The sequence below is a fragment of the Mus caroli genome, unplaced genomic scaffold (genome assembly GCF_978045245.1).
Source record: "Mus caroli unplaced genomic scaffold, Mus_caroli_1 scaffold_14, whole genome shotgun sequence".
NCBI lineage: Eukaryota > Metazoa > Chordata > Mammalia > Rodentia > Muridae > Mus > Mus caroli.
The window spans coordinates 17,341,896-17,360,989 of NW_028227269.1; the positions used below are offsets into that span (position 1 = coordinate 17,341,896).

The 19,094-nt window shown below is 42.9% G+C and overlaps 1 protein-coding gene across 1 annotated transcript; it reads left to right on the plus strand.

Annotated features, from left to right (window-relative positions):
• Positions 1-1,526: 1,526 nt before the first annotated feature.
• LOC147001138 (uncharacterized) lies at positions 1,527-13,007 on the plus strand. Its single transcript, XM_085830228.1, has 7 exons — positions 1,527-1,743; positions 8,468-8,594; positions 8,797-8,857; positions 10,661-11,901; positions 11,975-12,025; positions 12,395-12,469; positions 12,904-13,007. The coding sequence occupies exons 1-7, from the start codon at positions 1,546-1,548 to the stop codon at positions 13,005-13,007; spliced, it is 1,857 nt and encodes a 618-aa protein (XP_085686354.1). The 5' UTR covers positions 1,527-1,545.
• The last annotated feature ends 6,087 nt before the right edge of the window (positions 13,008-19,094 follow it).

A 19,094-nucleotide genomic window follows, 5' to 3' on the forward strand; every position in this document is an offset into this window, starting at 1 on the left:
CATAGCTATTTTTGAAGGCTGAACTTATTCACAGGCAGTGCTGGTAAAATACCAGAAGCCATACATAATGTCTGAACCCAGCTGCCACCTCATACAGCATACTTGTACATGGGAGCCTTAAAAAGATTGATTGGTCTACTATCCTATGGCAGTAGGAGACCACTTTTATTTCCCATGTTGGGTTTACAATGTCCCTCACATTCCCTCCTTTTCAGACACACAAAAAGTTTGTGTAAAGTTTCTCTAGGGTGTATTGTTGGCAGCAGCAGTAACCATGCCTCTTGCCTCGGGGAGTTAGAGGGTGTGATTTTTGACTAGTGTCTTCAGAACCTCTGGGTTTTTAAAATAAGGCTGAGAATTTCTGAATGAGATATAGACGAAAATGTCCTAATTCAGATGATTTTTGGCCCAGTGGTGTCTGTGATCAATCAGCTGTGGGTTGGGGTACTCTGAGAACCATCAGGTACAATATGCCCCCTCATGCTCTACCTCTGGTTCTCTTGGATATCCCTCACTTCTGACAGTACATCAGTGCATTCTATGATTTTCTCAGGGTGAAGCCTGACCTAGCACCCTAAAACTGTCATCAAGTAACTGGGAGTGTCCCTAATTGTACAAGCTTAGGGAACAGGATGCTTACTAGGGGTTGGAGTATTCTTCCAAGTCGAAGGTCTTGGGTTTGAATTCCCATTCGGCTTGTACCATGGTCAACTCCCTATGCAAAACACCTGCCTTTACCCATGGCTTCTTAAGGCTGCAGAAGGCGCACAGACACATGGTCCCTACATCTTGTCCCGCTAAAGTGTCCTGGAGGATTTCACTGTCTTGTAGGGGGCGAGCTACCCACACTGTCTCACTGGCCCTTCCCTGAGGTTCTGGAGGGGAATTCAGGGGGTTCTGAGGCCAAGGGTGGGATTGGGGAGCAAAAGGGTGGGCTCCCTTCCAGCCGGGAAGCCAGGATCCCTGGTTCCACTCCACGCCCTCTGGGCAATGTTGCTAGAGGTCATGGCGGGTGCGGGGTGGGAGCCCGGCACTGTAGCCCGGGAGAGGGCGCGCCCTGGAACCACAGCACGTCCGGAAGTCAGACACAAAGCGGCGGCCCGCAGGCGCTGACAAGCCCGGAGCGCACATCGCCCTTCTTCCTGTGGCTTCAGCTTCCTGGCAACGCGGTGGCGGCGCGCGCCCCGATTGGCGGCCAGACCTTTGCCCCGCCCGCCCCATCCCCAGCCCGTCCCGCCCCTCTCTGAGGAAGGCGTCCGGGCCGGCAGCTGCGAGGCGCGCAGTTCCTGCTGGCTGTGCGCGCCTGCTTCTGACCTCACTTTAAGTGTAAGTGGCGTAGGCGGCTCCTGGAGCACAGCGGGCAGAGCTGCGGGCTGCGCGTGCCCCTGCTGCCACCGGGCGTCCCGCCGTGTCTCCCCCGCCCTTCGACGACTTGCGCGCCCGCTCTTCCCTTTTTCCGATTCCCGGAGCGCCTGCAGCGACGGAGTCCGAGCCAGCGCCCTGGGCGACTGAGGCGGCCGCACTCTGCGCCCCGGAGCCCGGGCGATGCCGGACCAGATCTCCGTGTCGGAATTCGTGGCCGAGACCCATGAGGACTACAACGCGCCCACGCCCTCTAGCTTCACCACGCGCACGGCCCAGTGCCGGGACACCGTGGCGGCCATTGAGTCGTTGAGCGGTAGCGTCGCCGGCGCTGGGCCGGAGGCTAGGGCTGCGGGGATCGCGCTGCGCCCTGCGGACCAGGTAGGCTTCCGCGCCTGGTGCCCGATACCCAGTGCCCTCCGCCTGCGCCCACACCCGGGAAAAGTTTCTGGTCTCCCTAAGCCGGACGCAGCCGTGCCAGCAGTGCCCGACACAGAAGCCCTTTGATCCCTGCTCTAGGGAGAGGCTGCTTGGCCACCTTGGGCCTTTTTTGGGAACGCTCCTGCCTGTTCCCATTTCCCTCGCAGGGTTTCAGGTCCTTTGCTCCCATCCTCGGAGAGGTCAACTTCGGCTGCAGAGTCCATGGTGGCTGAGGCCCCGGAGTGATGGGTCTCCCTGCGCGGACCCCTCCAACTTGTTCCAGAAGTGGCCCGGCAGGGGCACCTCTGCGTTCTCAAACAACATGCACAGCAGATCCAGGGGACCCCAAGCTGCTTATTCAGGGGTGCCCATCCCATCTTGGAAGGCCTGGCAGTTCCCACTATGTACTTACTGCAGAGCAGCGCTGTTGAGGGATGTGGAGAACCAGCGCTTTGAGGTCCAAAAGGTCTTTGGTGGCCACTTCTGGGCTACCTGTGTGGTGCCCCTGGACAGTATGGTCAGTTCCTTTGCAAGGTGCATAGTAATCCTATTGAGTGGCTAAGCAGCGAGCTCTCCATATCCTGTTGTAGAGGGACTGGGAGAAGGAAGCAGCTTGGGTTGAAAATTGAAGCAGGCTTGGAAGAGGCTGTGTGAGTCCATGCAGGGACCGAGGCTGGCCGTGGCTTGGGATAGCCTCACTTACATCATTCTCTTTACCTCCCAAAAGAATTTAGTTTCCTTTTTTCGGCTCCGTAGGCTTTGTGCGTCCAGACGGACTCACAATAGGTAGCTGGAGAACGAGACACACACGTGTAGCAATAATGAACCGATGACTACATTTCCTTTGCTCAGAATTTTAAGATGGTGCAGATATTTTAAAATACTTGTGCCAGAGGTTGGTGTTCAGAGAGTTTTCAAATTAAGCTATGTCATTACATCCTTTCCCCTTCCTTGAAGAAAGCATTTGCTATTAGGCTTCACCTGAAAAAAAAAAAAAGAAAAAGAAAAAATAGACTATTTTTCTTTCGTGTAAAATATTTGTCATTGTAGACCTACAGAGTCAGGACTAGACTCAATGAAAAATACTAGGTTCAGCATCCTGCTCTTGGAAGTGAGCAAGGGTATCCGTTCTTCTGTAAGGCCCCAGATGGATGCCGGGCCTCAGCTCAAGTCCCGGGATGAACTGGCCAACACCCCATCTTCCCGAGAGAAAACCACACCTGATGCAAGCTGCAAGAGGTTTTATTATCAGCTAGCTGAGAAGGAACCCCTCACAGGGCAGGGGAGTTCAGGGCAGGGGAGTTCAACCCTGAGAGGTGACAGTAGGGGGCTTTTAATAGCTAGCTGAGGAGTTGGGAGGAGAGTTGGGAGGAGTTCTTCTCTTCCAGGTGTCCTTGGTGACATTTACAAGGCAGGAGTGAGTTCTTTCTGAATTTTTATCTCTGTGTCCTTGGCACAGGAAGGCCGGCATCTCTGGTTGTACAGTATAGAAACATCAAAAAAAAAAAGCCTTTTGCTGGCTATAGAGAACAAAGAGCTTCTTTCTATCTGTATTTTTAAAGATCAGGGAAAACAAGCTTGGGGAAATGTTTTAGGGGCAATATCTTCCAGGGAGAAATGCTTTAAGCCAGGGTCTCACACTTCTCCTTCACCACCACCTCTCTTTCTTTCCTCTCACCCATCTTCCAAAAGATCTGCTTGTAAATCTTTTGTAGTGAGTTCAGTGAGAGCAGATTGCTTTACTCCACTTTTCTCAACCTGGCCTTTAGGTGCCACTGATGCCTTTAATGAGGCAGGTGGGGAATGAGAGGAATGAGAGCCCCTCCCCCATGAGGGCCCTTGAAAAGCACTAGGAAGATAGTCACAGTGTTTTGAAAATACATCATTAATGCTTATGAAAGTGATTACATCCAAAAAGGTAGGATTCCCTCTGTGGAAAGGACACTTCTGTGTGATATCCTTAAAAGAAAGCCCATGTTTATAAAGTTAGGATGCTTCTCTCATTGTATTGAATCAGTTAGGTATCAGTAATACTGGCAGGTGTTGGAAAGCCAAGGAAATACAAGTTGCAATTAAAGTTGGCATGGCCTCTCTCTGATTATTTTTAGTTTATTTTGGATGAATCCAAAGCTGCTTTTCCATGCAGTGTAGGAGATTACCAAGAGCTCAGTTACTGGGTAGATTAGAGACTGGATTTGGTCATTCTGTCAAATTCTGGGCTGGTAATCTTGGTTCTATAAGAGAGCAGGCTGAGCAAGCCAGGGGAGGCAAGCCAGTAATGAACATCCCTCCATGGTCTCTGCATCAGCTCGTGCTTTCTGACCTGCTTGAGTTCCAGTCCTGACGTCCTTGGTGATGAACAGCAGTATGGAAGTGTAAGTTGAATAAACCCTTGCCTCCCCAACTTGCTTCTTGGTCATGATGTTTGTTTAGGAATAGAAACCCTGACTAAGACACTAGGTAGTCTCCTTCTTAGTGGCAGCAAGGTCAAAGTCTGGATCAGCCTGCTTCAAGGCTGAGGGAGGCTACAGAGCATGAGAGAGTGACCAAGCAACAAAGCAAAGCAGGAAGTAGTGTTTGTCAAATGTTTTTGTCTTCATTTTCTAGCTTTAGTTTCTAGTCTGAGATCCCAGTATGGTGGGCTGTGATCCGACAGAACCATGTAAAACAAACATTTATTACCTGAGATGCTTCTGCTCAGAGGAAACCATCATAGCAGCAGAGTTGCAAGGTAGAACAACAACAACAATAGAAACAACAACAACAACAGCAACAACAGCAATTGTTTCAAAAGCTGCTTTTGCTGCTGGACAGAATCTCTGGTCTCTTTTGAAGGAATATGGAAAATATCAGAAATTGAGATGGCAAAAGTCATAGAAAGCTGTATATGGAGCTTAATCGGTTGTTCCCATAGGATCTGGAAGACTGGAGTGTTTACAATAATGCAGCCACATGAAGTTGAGGTCATACTATTTCAGTAGAAAATAGACTGAAAATTTTAGGAAGAGGTCATTTCTGTGATATTTTGGCCAAAAGAACCCCAGAAAACTTTTGTACTTGGCTTATGCCCTGAGATATTGAGTAGGTCAAACAAACAAACAAAATATTGCCCGAATTGTATATTTTTATGCTATTGATAAGTATTTGTTCAATCTTCCTATTTCTTTTTTTTTTCCCTCTGAGACAGGGTTTCTCTGTGTCGCCCTGGCTGTCCGGGAGCTTACTTTGTAGACCAGGCTGTCCTCGAACTCAGAAATCCCCCTGCCTCTGCCTCTGCCTCCTGAGTGCTGGGAAACTTCCCCTATTTCTTTATTCAATTTACATTCTAATTGTTACACCCATCCCATTCCACCTTCCACAGTCCCTCATCACTAACTCCCTTTTATCTCCCCAGGGAGGGTGGGAACCACTTGAGTATCCCTCAACTATGGCATGTCAAGTCTCTGCAGAGTTAGACACATCTTTTCCCACTGAGGTCAGACAAGGCAGCCCAGTTAGGGAAACAGTTTGCACAGACAGGAACAGGTTAAAAGACATGTCCCGGTCTGGATGTTGGGGACCCCATGAAGACTGAGCAGCACATCCACTACATATATGGTGGGGGCCTCCGTCCCAGCCTGTGTGTGCTCTTTGGTTGGTAGCTCCATCTCTGAGAGTCTCCTAGGTTCTGGGTTATTTGACTCTGAGGGTCTTCTCATGGACTTCTTATTCCTTCAGAGGCCGTCAATTCTTTCCCCAACTCTTTTAAAATACTCCCTGAGCCCTGTCCAAAGTTAGGCTGTGGATGTCTGCATATGTTTCAGTCAGATGCTGGATGGAGACGCTCAGAGGACAATTATGCTAAGCTACTATCTGCAAGTATAACAAATTATCCTCAGTAATGCCAGCCTTGGTGCTTGCCCATGGGATAGGTTACCAGTTGGGCAGGGTATAGTTTGGCCATTCCTTCAGTCTCTGTTTCAACTTTGTGTCTGCCTTACTTGAAGACAGAACAAATTTTGGGAGGAAAGGTTTTTGGTTTTCTTGGTGTACTGAACACTTCACTGGTGTGCCTGACTGCAAGATGTCACAGCTTCATGGTCCATAACTCAGTGCTATGTATCTAAGCTAAGATCACCTCCCTAGCCGCATTTGTGCCCTCCCATTCATATTCTTAGGCACATTCAACAGATGCCCCCACCCTAACCCCGCTCCCTCCCAGCATCTGCTGATCTCATTTCATTTTCCTGGCTTTCTGGCATTCTCTTGTCTCTTACCACACCTGTTCCTAACACTCCCCTTCTTTCTTGACTAACATCCCATCCAGTTTTCTCTCTTCCACCTGCCTCTCTGTCTCTTTCATACCCTCTTCTGAGTGAGATTCAACCATGCTCATTTGTGCCTTGTCTTGTTTACTGTCTTTAGGTCTATGAAGTGCAGTGTAGGTATCCTGTACTTATGGTTATTATTCACTTGTAAGTGAGTATGTACATGCATGTCCTTTTGGGCCTGAGTTACCTCATTCCAGATATTAGTTTCTAATTGTACCCATTTCTCTGCAAAATTCATGATGTCCTTGTTTTTTATACCTAAATAGCATCCCATTTTGTAAATGAAACATGGTTTTTGTGTCCACATTTCAGTTGAGGAACATTTGCATTCTTTCCTGTTTCTAACTGTTATAAATAAAGTGGCTATGAACTTAGTGGAACAAATGCCCTTTTGGGTATGTGCCTATGAAGGTACCCTGAGTGTAGTACTTCCTCCTGCTTGCTATGTTTTAAATTAATGGGAGGAGTATTCACAGTGTTTCCTCATTCCAGGATGGAACCTTAAACAAAACCTGCTGCAAATGTGGTCCAAGCGAGGCAGGGTCCGTTAATTTAGAAGTCAGACTTCACAGGATCATCCACATTGTGCTGCTTCTGGAAACTGAAAGATGAAAATACCATGGTCATAGATTCTTTCTCTATGGTTTCAGTTTAGCACCACTCCAGCCATCTTTTGACAGTCAGGATCCCAGGGAAGACTCTGTTTGAGTTCCTTGCTTGTAAGTGGTGAGGTTGATGCTTGAGTTGCATTTTGTGACCACAGGTTGTGGAGAAAACTAACACATTGAGAAATCTGCCATGGAGAGATGCTTACAGGGAGATGAAGTACCCAAACTGAGAGATGTATGAGAAGTTACAGGAAGAGCACCATCTATGCCTTTGGCAATTGAAGTCTAATGTGTTTGAGACAAAACTATAGGATTTGGTGTTTGCCCTGCTGTTTTTCTTGCCTTTGTCCAATCTTCTCTCCCTATGTGCACATTCCTATCGATTGGAATGGGAAGGGGTATTCAGTGCCATTTTATGTTGGAAAGATATAACTTGCTTTTTGATTTTGCAATTTTGCTTTCTGATGTGGCTGTCAAGATATTGTCTTGAGTGTCAGCAGAGACTTTAGACATTTGAACAGTGCAGGAGCCTTTCTAGATTCATCTTGGGGAAGAGAAAGTGTATATACACTCAAAAATTTCCTTTTTCTTTCTTTCCTTTTTTTTTTTTTGTTTATCCTATAATTTAGATATTCATTATCACCCTGATCACTGTCCCTACTCTAGGTCCCTGCCCTCACAGACTCCCTCCTCCCAATCTCCTCTGTTTCTCCTTTGAGTGGGGTTAGGGCCCCCTATGTGCTCCGTGGGAACATAGATTATAGTCTATTTTTTAGGATAGCATATGCTCATGACAATACTGCCTGAGGGTTCAGAGTCATTGTATTCTGGGTGTTGATGTTTCCCCAAACTCTTGTGTTTGTTTTGAAATTTTTAAATACATAGGAGTTTTTTTCCTGTGTGTGTGAATATGAATATCATGTGTGCCTCATCGTTAGTGTTGTTGGAAGGTGGACTCAGAACTCCTGTTCATAAAGCCATGGGTCACGTGAATGCTAGTAATTGAACACTGTTATCTGGAAGACCAGCAAGAGCTTTCCACAGCTGAGTTATCGCTCTCTCATGCCTTATGTTGCTTTTTATGTTCAACACTTATATTACTAATATTTTCATCTGTCCATTGGTCCATTAAATGTGCCTTGATTGCTAGTAAAGTTTTACTAATGTTGCAGTTTAAAGCGGTACACTTCCTGTTTCTGCTAGATGAGTACAGAAGGGCAGGGAATGTATACTTCTTTGTAGGAACTGTAGGAAACAACAGAGTTCTTTCTATCATTTTTGTCTCCGTGGTTGATTTTTGCAGTGGAGTAAGGGTCTTAATATGTAACTTTTGCAGTCCTGGAATGTGTTACATAGAACAGACAGGGATCCAGCTCAATGATGTATACCTGCCCGTGACTCTGGGATTAAAGACATGAACAAATACACCCTGCTTGTCCATGATTTTTCTCGTTAGTGATTCTTCTTACAATTTCTGGGCTGTGTTCTCAGTACTGTTGATCTGTTTCACCCTACAACTCCCTCTCAGTTGAAATTCCTCTCGAAAGACTTTAACCTATTTATTTAAAATGTTCATAAGCAACACAGGTGAACCTTCAACTCAATTTCCTTTAAAATGTTATGGTACTTAGATTATAACTTCTGTGTCCAGAAGTCAGTGGAAGAAGCCCCAGAATTACATGAATATATGGTGAAGGAAGCATACATTTACTTTACAGTGATGTCAGTACCATGCTTTGTGATGTACGCATGTATGGGACATTTTAGGATGCAGTGACTTATGATGATGTGCATGTGAACTTCACTGGGGAAGAGTGGAATTTGCTGGATCCTTCCCAGAAGAGTCTCTACAAAGATGTGATGCTGGAGACCTACTGGAACCTCACTGTTACAGGTATGACTGTGAATTTTCTTTTGCTTTTCAAAATAGTGGGAAGACATGTCTCTTGGTGAGTGATGGTGCTCTGTTATTACAATTGAGAACAAGGAAGACTGAGCTGAATAAATAGTGTCCAGTGATGTGAAAATTCACAGTACCTTGAATTTTGCCTAATTTCCAATACTGTATCATTTATTTTTCTGGTACTGTCTTTTAGGCTACACTTGGGAAAACCATCATATTGAAAGACATTGTCAAAGTTCAAGAAGAAATGAAAGGTAATTTTCATATGAAAGCTTATGCAATTATGCCTCTAAGGAAATTTTACTATGATATGGAACCTCTAAAGAAAAGCAGGAGTGTAAAATGTCAATACTTGAAGTGTAATTATAATTACAATATTCTTTTTATGATTTATTTATTTATTATATGTAAGTACACTGTAGCTGTCCGCAGATACTCCAGAAGAGGGCATCAAATTTTGTTACAGATGGTTGTGAGCCACCATGTGGTTGCTGGGATTTGAACTCAGGACCTTTGGAAGAGCAGTCTGTGCTCTTAACCACTGAGCCATCTCTCCAGCCCTAATTATACTATTCTTAAAAAAATGTACTGCCTCGATGTAGTTATCTGATTTATCTATCAAAGCAGTCCTCTTTTTTAAAAAAAAAAAGACGAGGAAACATTGCCTTAAGAGATACCTTTATTCAATTTGTAGCTCTATTAGAGCTATACTGATCTGACAACGTGTATAGACAACGTGGTAAAGCCTTTGCATGTCACAATGGTCTCCAATGTCATAAAAGAACACATACTGGAGAGAAACCCTATGAATGTAATCAATGTGGTAAAGCCTTTTCACAATACAGTTATCTCCAATATCATAAAAGAACCCATACTGGAGAGAAACCCTATGAATGTAATCAATGTGGTAAAGCCTTTGCAAGTCACAGTCATCTCCAACGTCATAAAAGAACACATACTGGAGAGAAACCCTATGAATGTAATCAATGTGGTAAAGCCTACAAGACTTAGATGTCGCACATCGAATAGTGATAAATATATATCCAAAACCTTTCAATAAGCAAATAATCCAGGGGAAAGTTGGTGATAATCATATTCTTATAGTGAAATTGATCATTTGTTTAGGGTACAATTTATGAGAGTCAAGAGTGTTGTCATAGGAGAAACCTTAATACATATATTACATGTCTATGAGGAATAAAAAGTCAAACAGTGTGAATACAATTTGGAAACCTTTCATCTGTTACTCTTCTATTAATATATATATCATATGTCACAATGGATAAAAGCCATGTGAACATAGGGATATTGAAAGAAGCAATGTACCGCTTTCTATCCCATAACTTTGAGAAATTGTCAGATTCTATCTTTGGTAGACATTCTGAATATGATAATAGTTTGTAATCAATTGGTTTTCTAATTTTACTGGGAACTTCCTAAAGCTCACACTGTAGAAAATCTTTCTGGGTACTAGGAATTTGAAAATTCTTTTGTTTGTCCTGGTTCACAGTCAAATGTGGTACAATTCATGCTACAGGAAAAATTATGAAAGCAATTCCTGTTATAAAGCTATGAGTTGTTCTATTTTCCTTATATAGATCAAATACATCATATAAATATCCCATATCAAAAGGATGTTATAAATGTTAGCCATGTAATAACAATCACAGATATCTCGAAAGATGCAAAACAACCCATAATGAGGGAGAACCCCATGAACATATAAAGTGATAAAACCGGGCTGGTGAGATGGCTCAGAGGGTAAGAGCACCCGACTGCTCTTCCGAAGGTCCTGAGTTCAAATCCCAGCAATCACATAGTGGCTCACAACCATCTATAAGGAGATCTGACTCCCTTTTCTGGAGTGTCTGAAGACAGCTACAGTGTACTTACATAGAATGAATAAATAAATATTTAAAAAAATAAAGTGATAAAACCAGATGATCTGGTCCATCTTTCTCATTAGACCAATTTGTAAACTTTATTCATCCTGATGAAATGATTGAACAGGGAAATTAATGTAGTAAACATATCACATGTGCCAATTTTCATTTCAGGTATGTAAGTAATCATAGTGGAGAGAAACTCTATGAATGTAATGAACGTTCTAAAGCCTTTTCATGTCCCAGTCATCTCCAATGTCATAAAAGAAGACAAATTGGAGAGAAAACACATGAACATAACCAATGTGGTAAAGCCTTTCCAACACCCAGTCATCTTCAATATCATAAAAGAACACATACTGGAGAGAAACCCTATGAATGTAATCAATGTGGTAAAGCCTTTGCAAGTCACAGTCATCTCCAACGTCATAAAAGAACACATACTGGAGAGAAACCCTATGAATGTAATCAATGTGGTAAAGCCTTTGCACAACTCATTAGTCTCCAGTATCATAAAAGAACACATACTGGAGAGAAACCCTATGAATGTAATGAATGTGGTAAAGCCTTTGCACGTCACAGTCATCTCCAACGTCATAAAAAAACACATACTGGAGAGAAACCCTATGAATGTAATCAATGTGGTAAAGCCTTTGCATGTCACAATGGTCTCCAATGTCATAAAAGAACACATACTGGAGAGAAACCCTATGAATGTAATCAATGTGGTAAAGCCTTTTCACAATACAGTTATCTCCAATATCATAAAAGAACCCATACTGGAGAGAAACCCTATGAATGTAATCAATGTGGTAAAGCCTTTGCAAGTCACAGTCATCTCCAACGTCATAAAAGAACACATACTGGAGAGAAACCCTATGAATGTAATGAATGTGGTAAAGCCTTTGCACAACTCATTAGTCTCCAGTATCATAAAAGAACACATACTGGAGAGAAACCCTATGAATGTAATGAATGTGGTAAAGCCTTTGCACGTCACAGTCATCTCCAACGTCATAAAAAAACACATACTGGAGAGAAACCCTATGAATGTAATCAATGTGGTAAAGCCTTTGCATGTCACAATGGTCTCCAATGTCATAAAAGAACACATACTGGAGAGAAACCCTATGAATGTAATCAATGTGGTAAAGCCTTTTCACAATACAGTTATCTCCAATATCATAAAAGAACACATACTGGAGAGAAACCCTATGAATGTAATCAATGTGGTAAAGCCTTTGCAAGTCACAGTCATCTCCAACGTCATAAAAGAACACATACTGGAGAGAAACCCTATGAATGTAATCAATGTGGTAAAGCCTTTTCACAATACAGTTATCTCCAATATCATAAAAGAACACATACCGGAGAGAAACCCTATGAATGTAATCAATGTGGTAAAGCCTTTGCAGGTGACAGTCATCTACAACGTCATAAAAGAACACATACTGGAGGGAAACCCTATGAATAATCAATTTGGTAAAGGCTTTGCACAACTCATTAGTCTCCAATGTCATAAAAGAACACGGCTGGGCGGTGGTGGCTCACACCTTTAATCCCAGCACTTGGGAGGCAGAGGCAGGCGGATTTCTGAGTTTGAGGCCAGCCTGGTCTATAAAGTGAGTTCCAGGACAGCCAGAGCTATACTGAGAAACCCTGTCTCAAAAAAAAAAAAAATCAGTGTGGTAAAGCCTTTACAAGTCACAATGGTCTCCAGTATCATAAAAGAACACATACTGGAGCAAATTCCTATGAATGTAATCAACGTGGTAAAGCCTTTGCATGACCCAGTTATCTCCAATGTCATAAGAGAACACATACTGGAGAGAAACCCTAAGAATGTAATTGGTAAAGCCTTTCCACGTCACAGTCATCTCCAACGTCAGAAAACTAAACGTACTGGAGAGAAGCCCTATGAATGTTATCAATGTGGTAAAGCCTTTGCCGGTCACAGTCATGTCCAGTATCATAAAAGAACATATACTTTCCTGATATAGCTGTCTCTTGTGAGGCTATTCCAATACCTGGCAACCACAGAAGTGGATGCTCACAGTCATCTATTGGATGGAACACAGGGCAGTCATTGGAGTAGCTAGAGGAAGTACCCAAGGAGCTGAAGGGGTCTACATCCCTGTAGGCAGAACAGCAATAGAAACTAACCAATACCCCAGAGCTCATATCTCTAGCTGCATATGTAGCAGAAGATGGCCTAGTTTGCCATCACTGGAAGAGAGGCCCCTTGGTCTTGCAAACTTTTTAAGCCCCAGTACAGGGGAATGCCAAGGCCCACAAGTGGGAGTGGGTGAGTAGGGGAGCAGTGTTGGGGGAGTGTATAGGGGGACTTTCAGGATAGCTTTTTAAATGTAAATGAAGAAAATATCTAATAAAAAGATTGAAATGTAAAAAAAAAAAACATACTGGAGAGAAACTCTATGAATGTAATCAATGTGGTAAAGCCTTTGCAGGTCACAGTTGTCTCCAGTATGATAAAAGGACCCATAAGGGAGAGAAACCTTAGAAATGTAATCAATGTGATAAAGACTTTTCTCAAAGTTATTGTCTCTATAATCAATGTGGTAAAGACTTTTTACGACTTTATAGTCTCCATTATTTTTAAAGAACACATAGAAGACAGAAACCTTAGGAAGGTAATCGGTGGTGTAAAGCATTTGATGTCAAGGTCATCTATAATGACATAAAAGATCACATACAAGTGAGAACCCATGTCAATATTATGAACGTAGTAAAGCCTTTGCATGTCAGAGTTCTTTAGGCACACACAAGACAAACTGCATGGCAGAGAAACCCCAATTTAAATGTTTGCTTTTCTGAGAGTTGGTTTGGTCATGAGATCTGCTCCTAGCCATTGAAAGGCTGAGGGAGAAACCCTCTGAGTATATTTAATATGGCAAAGCCTTTGCACAATTTTGTAGTCATCTTCATCATGGAAGAATTTGAACTGGGTAGAAACATTGTGAATCTATTTAGTATGGTGAAGCTTTTTCTTTTCTTTTTTTTTTTTTTTTTTTTGGTTTTGGTTTTTTGAGACAGGGTTTCTCGGTGTAGCCCTGGCTGTCCTGGAACTCACTTTTTAGACCAGGCTGGCCTCGAACTAAGAAATCCGCCTGCCTCTGCCTCCCAAGTGCTGGGATTAAAGGCGTGCACCACCACGCCTGGCTGAAGCTTTTTCATTGAGCTTCTTTTTATGTATATTCTTCTTTTTATGAGACTATTCGTACTGGTGACAGATGCTATGAATGTCAGCAGTGTGGTAAAGCCTTTACATTGTTGGGTCCACTGAGGTTCAACACAACTCACACTCCAGGACAATGCAAAGGATAAGAATTATTGAGCTGGGTGGTGGTGGTGCACTCCTTTAATCCTAGCACTCGGGAGGTGGATGCAGGCAGATTGCTGAGTTCGAAGCCCAACAAGTCTAGTGTGTGTTTCAGGACAGCCAGGGATACACAGTGGAACCCTGTTTGGGAAAACAAAAAAAGGAAAAAAAAAAGAATTTATTGGGATTAAGTCACTACTGATCAGTGAGAGACACAAAAGTATACTCAGAAGTTTATCTTCAAAACCCCACCGCCCACACCCAACCTGAGACAGAAAGTTGTATAGCTTTCAAACACAAAAACCTCAATGTCCTGGGCCAACTTACAGCTACATTTTCTCCCAAATCAAAACTTATTTTTATTGAATGAGTCAATAAATGGTGATTGCTAACTCCTTGTATTTTGTTGTTGTTGTTGTTGTTGCAGTTGTGGGTGGTGTTGGTGTTGGGCTGTGTGTGTGCTTTCCCTTCTTTTGTAGACAGTAAGAGATTATTTACTACCTGTGTTTTCATGTGTATCCTTAACTTCCTCGGGTTAGATTCTACCTCTATCTCTTTGTGTTGGTCAGTATGTTTAGAGAGAGGTTGTTTAAATTTGAGTTTATCGTGGACTATCTTAATTTTTTCCATTTACGGTGTAGTCATTTTTTTACATATTAAAATCCAGGCATCTGTTGTTTCTGCGGCACATGTGTACAAACCCTTCTGGCATCTACAGATTCCAAGAAGACATCTGTGATCGTAATAGATCTTCCTTTATGTTTTTCCTGGCTTTTTACCTTTGCAGCTTTTAGTATTCTTTCCTTGAACTGTATGATTTTGATTATTACACAGGGAAGAGACTTTATTTTTTGGTCCCTTCTGTTTGGTGTTTTGATGATTCTTGTGTTTTCTTTATGTTAGGAAGTTTTTCTTCTAGGATTTGGTTGTCAATACTTTCTGAGACTTTGAGCGAGGATTCTCCTTCCTCTCTTCCTAAGTATTGTTATGTTTAGTCCTTTTACAGTGTCCTGGATTTCCATGATATTTTATATCAGGAAGATTTAGACTTATCGTTTTTTTGTCTGATTTACCCATTCCTTCTATTGCTTATTCAATGATTGAGATTTTTCTTCCATGTCTGTGTTCTGTGGGTGAACCTTGCCTCCGTAGTTCCTTTTTGCAGTCCTAAATTTTTATTTCCACTATTTCCTAAGATTCAGTTTTCTTTTTTGTTTCTATTTCCACTTTTATGTATTGAATAGTTTTGTTTACTTCACCTGTTGGTGTATTCTTTCTTGGCTTTATTTATAGGAATTTTGGCTTCCTCTACCTTTTGGGTTGTGTTTTCCTGGCCTTCTTTGTGGCATTCATTGATTTCCTCCAATTTTTTTCTCTTTTCCTGGATTTCTCTAAGTGATTTGGTCATTTCCTCTTTAAGGAACTCTGTCATCTCCATACATTTGGGGTTATAATATTTTTCTTGTAATTTAGCTTTGTTGGAATATTTAAGACCTTCTTTGACAATATAAATGAGCTCAGAGTCATTAGCCAGAGAGTGATAAATGCTGGTCCTTATTACATTATCGAGTACCAATATCATGGAATGGAATGGCGCTATGTAAGCTAAGTGTTCAGCTTAGATTTAATCAGATGTGTGATTAATTCCGAGGTTTTTCTTTTTCCTTATACTGGACGGGTAGCCAAGTGAGGCACTTTTTGAAAGAGTTACTTTTTGCAAGACACCTGTTTTTATCACTAACCTTGGAGTCACCATTAAAATATAAAAAGAGCTGATGGTGACATGGTGAGTAACTTTGTAATTTTCCAGCATGTATTTATTCATGTCAGGTGGATGAAGACAGACCAGATTGATAGATATGCAAATTGTGGTCTTTAGCTTGATCCAAGCAATATTGAATTTCTGATTTTGGAGATATGTCCAATGTACCTTCAGGGTTTAGTCAGCTCAGATGATTATGACACAGGCCATTCATTGGCTGTAGTTGTGTGTCATGTGACAGATCACAGTAACTGATATTACACACAGGAGCCAGGTCAAAGAGTATTGAATTAATGCCATTTTTTTCTGCCAGATTATATATGTGTATATGTATGTGTATATATATGTATGTATACATGTACATATATATATACACACACACACATATTCAATTATGTTTCAATTTTTCCTTTTTTAATTAATTTTTTTACTTATTTAAGTACATCCTGTTCCTGTCCCATTGTGGACAGAAAGACAAGGCAGTCCTCTGCTACACATGTGCCTGGGGCAATGAGCCAGTCCTTGGATGCTCCTTGGTTTTTGGCTGGGAGGTCTGAAGTGTCCAGGTTAGCTCACAGTTTTGTTCTTCCTATCTGATTGCCATCCTCTTCACCCCCTGAAGTCAATACACTGACCTGTCCTTGTGTGACATTTCCCCCTACAACAATATATCAATATATAGATGTATATCGATCTATATATTTCTATATCTATCTATTCATCTCTATATCTATATATCATCTATAGATCTTCAATCTATACATCTATATATCTATATATCACCTATAAATCTATATATCTACATATCTATGCATCTATATGTATATATCTATATATCTATACACCTATCTATACACTATCTATACACTATACATCTATATATCTATACATATCACTAAATCTATACATATATCTATATATTCATATATATATAAATCTATATATAAAAATCTATATCTCTTTAAATATATATATATAAATCTATCTATCTATCTATAAGTCTATATATGTTTAGCTTGATGTAGCCTTGTCTAAAAGGACTGTTATGTTCTAGGTTTCAGACGTTCAGCCTGAGAGGAAACAGTATGAGTAACATTTGATGTGAGACCAGATCCTCGCCTCTGGACCCATATTTTACGATAATTTGGGGGATTATGATTACATCATTCCTACCTCCTGTGATCAATCAGTAAACACATCTAATGCCTGCAGCTGGCAAGAAGAAAGGTTGATGGCATTTCAGTTCCCGGCCTTGGTGTCTTTGGAAGAGACCATGACAGAGAGGGAAGAAGAAGCAGGAAAAAGGTCCCATGGGTGGATGGATTGGGAGAGCATGGCCAGGAGGGCGAGCCTGAGAGTGTGAGCAGCCTGGGCAGAATATGGCAAGTGAGCTGGGCGTGGTGGCACTCGCCTTTAATCCCAGCACTTAGGAAGCAGAGGCAGGCAGATTTCAAGGGTGATGGTAGTGTGCTGTCTGAGTTGGGATATATTTTTACTCCATGTGTACATTTTCTATGTGCCATTTTCTGAGCCAGCAAAACATGTCTGGGCAATATGGGCTTTGAGGAAAAGGCCTGGCTCGGGTCACTCCCAATAAGGTCCAGAGCAGGACCTTGAGTGCTCCTTTGAGCCTTCCCAAGCCCAGCCAGGATACTCTATCAAGTATCCTAATGACCAGAAAAGAAAAAGGTCTAGGAACCACACACAGTTCCATCTGGATAGCCCATTCACCTGAATCCATAGAGCCATGACCATGACCATCACCCACATTGGCTTTGTGACAATGTTATTCCAGCTGAGGGTGACCAGTATCTCACCAGGCTTCTGTTAGTGGGGGATCATAGGAATTACACACACACATCACATGCATACACAAATGCACACATAGTACACACTTGCATACTCATGTAAACACACACACAATCAGCTTTACTTGGGCACTTGGGATAAGTGAAGGGATGTTGTGAGCTCATCCAGGTGCCAGTGCCCTATGTGATCTGTGGTCTTCTTTTCCACGGGCATGTTCTAGCAGCTTGTCGAGCCTGGGCATCATCCCACAGTGGTTCTGATCCCTGCTCTGCCTTGGCCTCCACTTGGTCCTAGATAGTCACCCCAAGGCCAATAGGCCTGCAGAGCATTAGAGCTGTGGATGAAAGGGGTGCCATTTGCAGAGACTGTGGGGACAGTCTCTTGAGGGATCTCAGAGGACAGGTCATGTAACGGAGGCTGAGAGGTAAGAAGAACCCTGTAAGTACCAGGATGAACCAGGCCTACTTAACCATGAGGCCAGCATCACCACCATTGTTTCAGAGTTTGTGCATGTTTCATGGTTATTTCTAATCCCAATGGCTGCTACCTCAAGAGGTCTGCAAGATGCAGAGGCAAATGTCAAGTGGTACTTCTGTCCCTGGCTCTAGTAAAGGCAGCTAGTTCCCTAGAGACTTAGACCAGCAGTTCCCAGCAGACCTGGGAGTGGCTGGGTCTCCCTCACCCCTCCCCCTAGCCCCAGACACCGAAGCTCCTATAGCATTCATAGAGAGAATTTCATGGCATAGGGTGTCCTCAGGACTTCCTCTGGGTGGAGTTCCTTTCTGGCCTTCATCTCCTGGAGGGAGAAGATATCTCCTGCTGCCTTTTTCTTCACTCCTGCACATTCCATAGACACTCTGTCCAGGTTGTCAGTGAGTCTAAAGGAGATACCCAGAAAGAGGCCCTTGTCTTCGGAAAAAGGGTCTTTGGGTCCCCTCAATCAAAATAAACACAATGGAATATGGTGTGAACTGCTGGGGCTAAAGAGAGCAGTTTCTGAGTCTATATGACTGAATGTCACCTGCATACATGCCTCCAGGCCCCAGGGTCCTCGACTCCAGATGCCATCCATGCACAAGTGTATGGTAGGGTCCAGTCAAGCCTGGAAACTGATGTCTGGAAGCTGGAGCAGACAAAGAGGTCAGAGGAGTACAAGTTCTAGCCTATAGTGACTTTTCCTCTGAGTATCAACCTTTCCTGTCTACCAGTCAGCATCTTCTCCATCTGCCCAAGGTTAGGGTCATTCCCACAGTACATCTTCAGGCCAAGTCCATGCATACTTGGTAAAGGTGGCTGGATGAATGAATGAGCAAAGGACTCATATTCCTGTGTGTAAGAATAGCGAGCTCCCAGCCGGGCGTGGTGGCACACGCCTTTAATCCCAGCACTCAGGAGGCAGAGGCAGGCGGATTTCTGAGTTTGAGGCCAGCCTGGTCTACAGAGTGAGTTCCAGGACAGCCAAGGCTACACAGAGAAACCCTCTTGAAAAACAAAAACAAAAAAATTTAAGAATAGCGAGCTCCCAGGGCAAATATCTTTCGGAGTCCTATGTAGTGCTCTGAGGAGTCCTCCTTCTAACCACTCTTCCTTCTGGGCTATCACTGGAGCCAGGAGGGATGGGAGCCTCTGAGTAGTCAGTGAGGTAACACATCTCTCTGTAGGTGAAGGGGTGTTCGGGTGTGTATATGTCTGTAAAC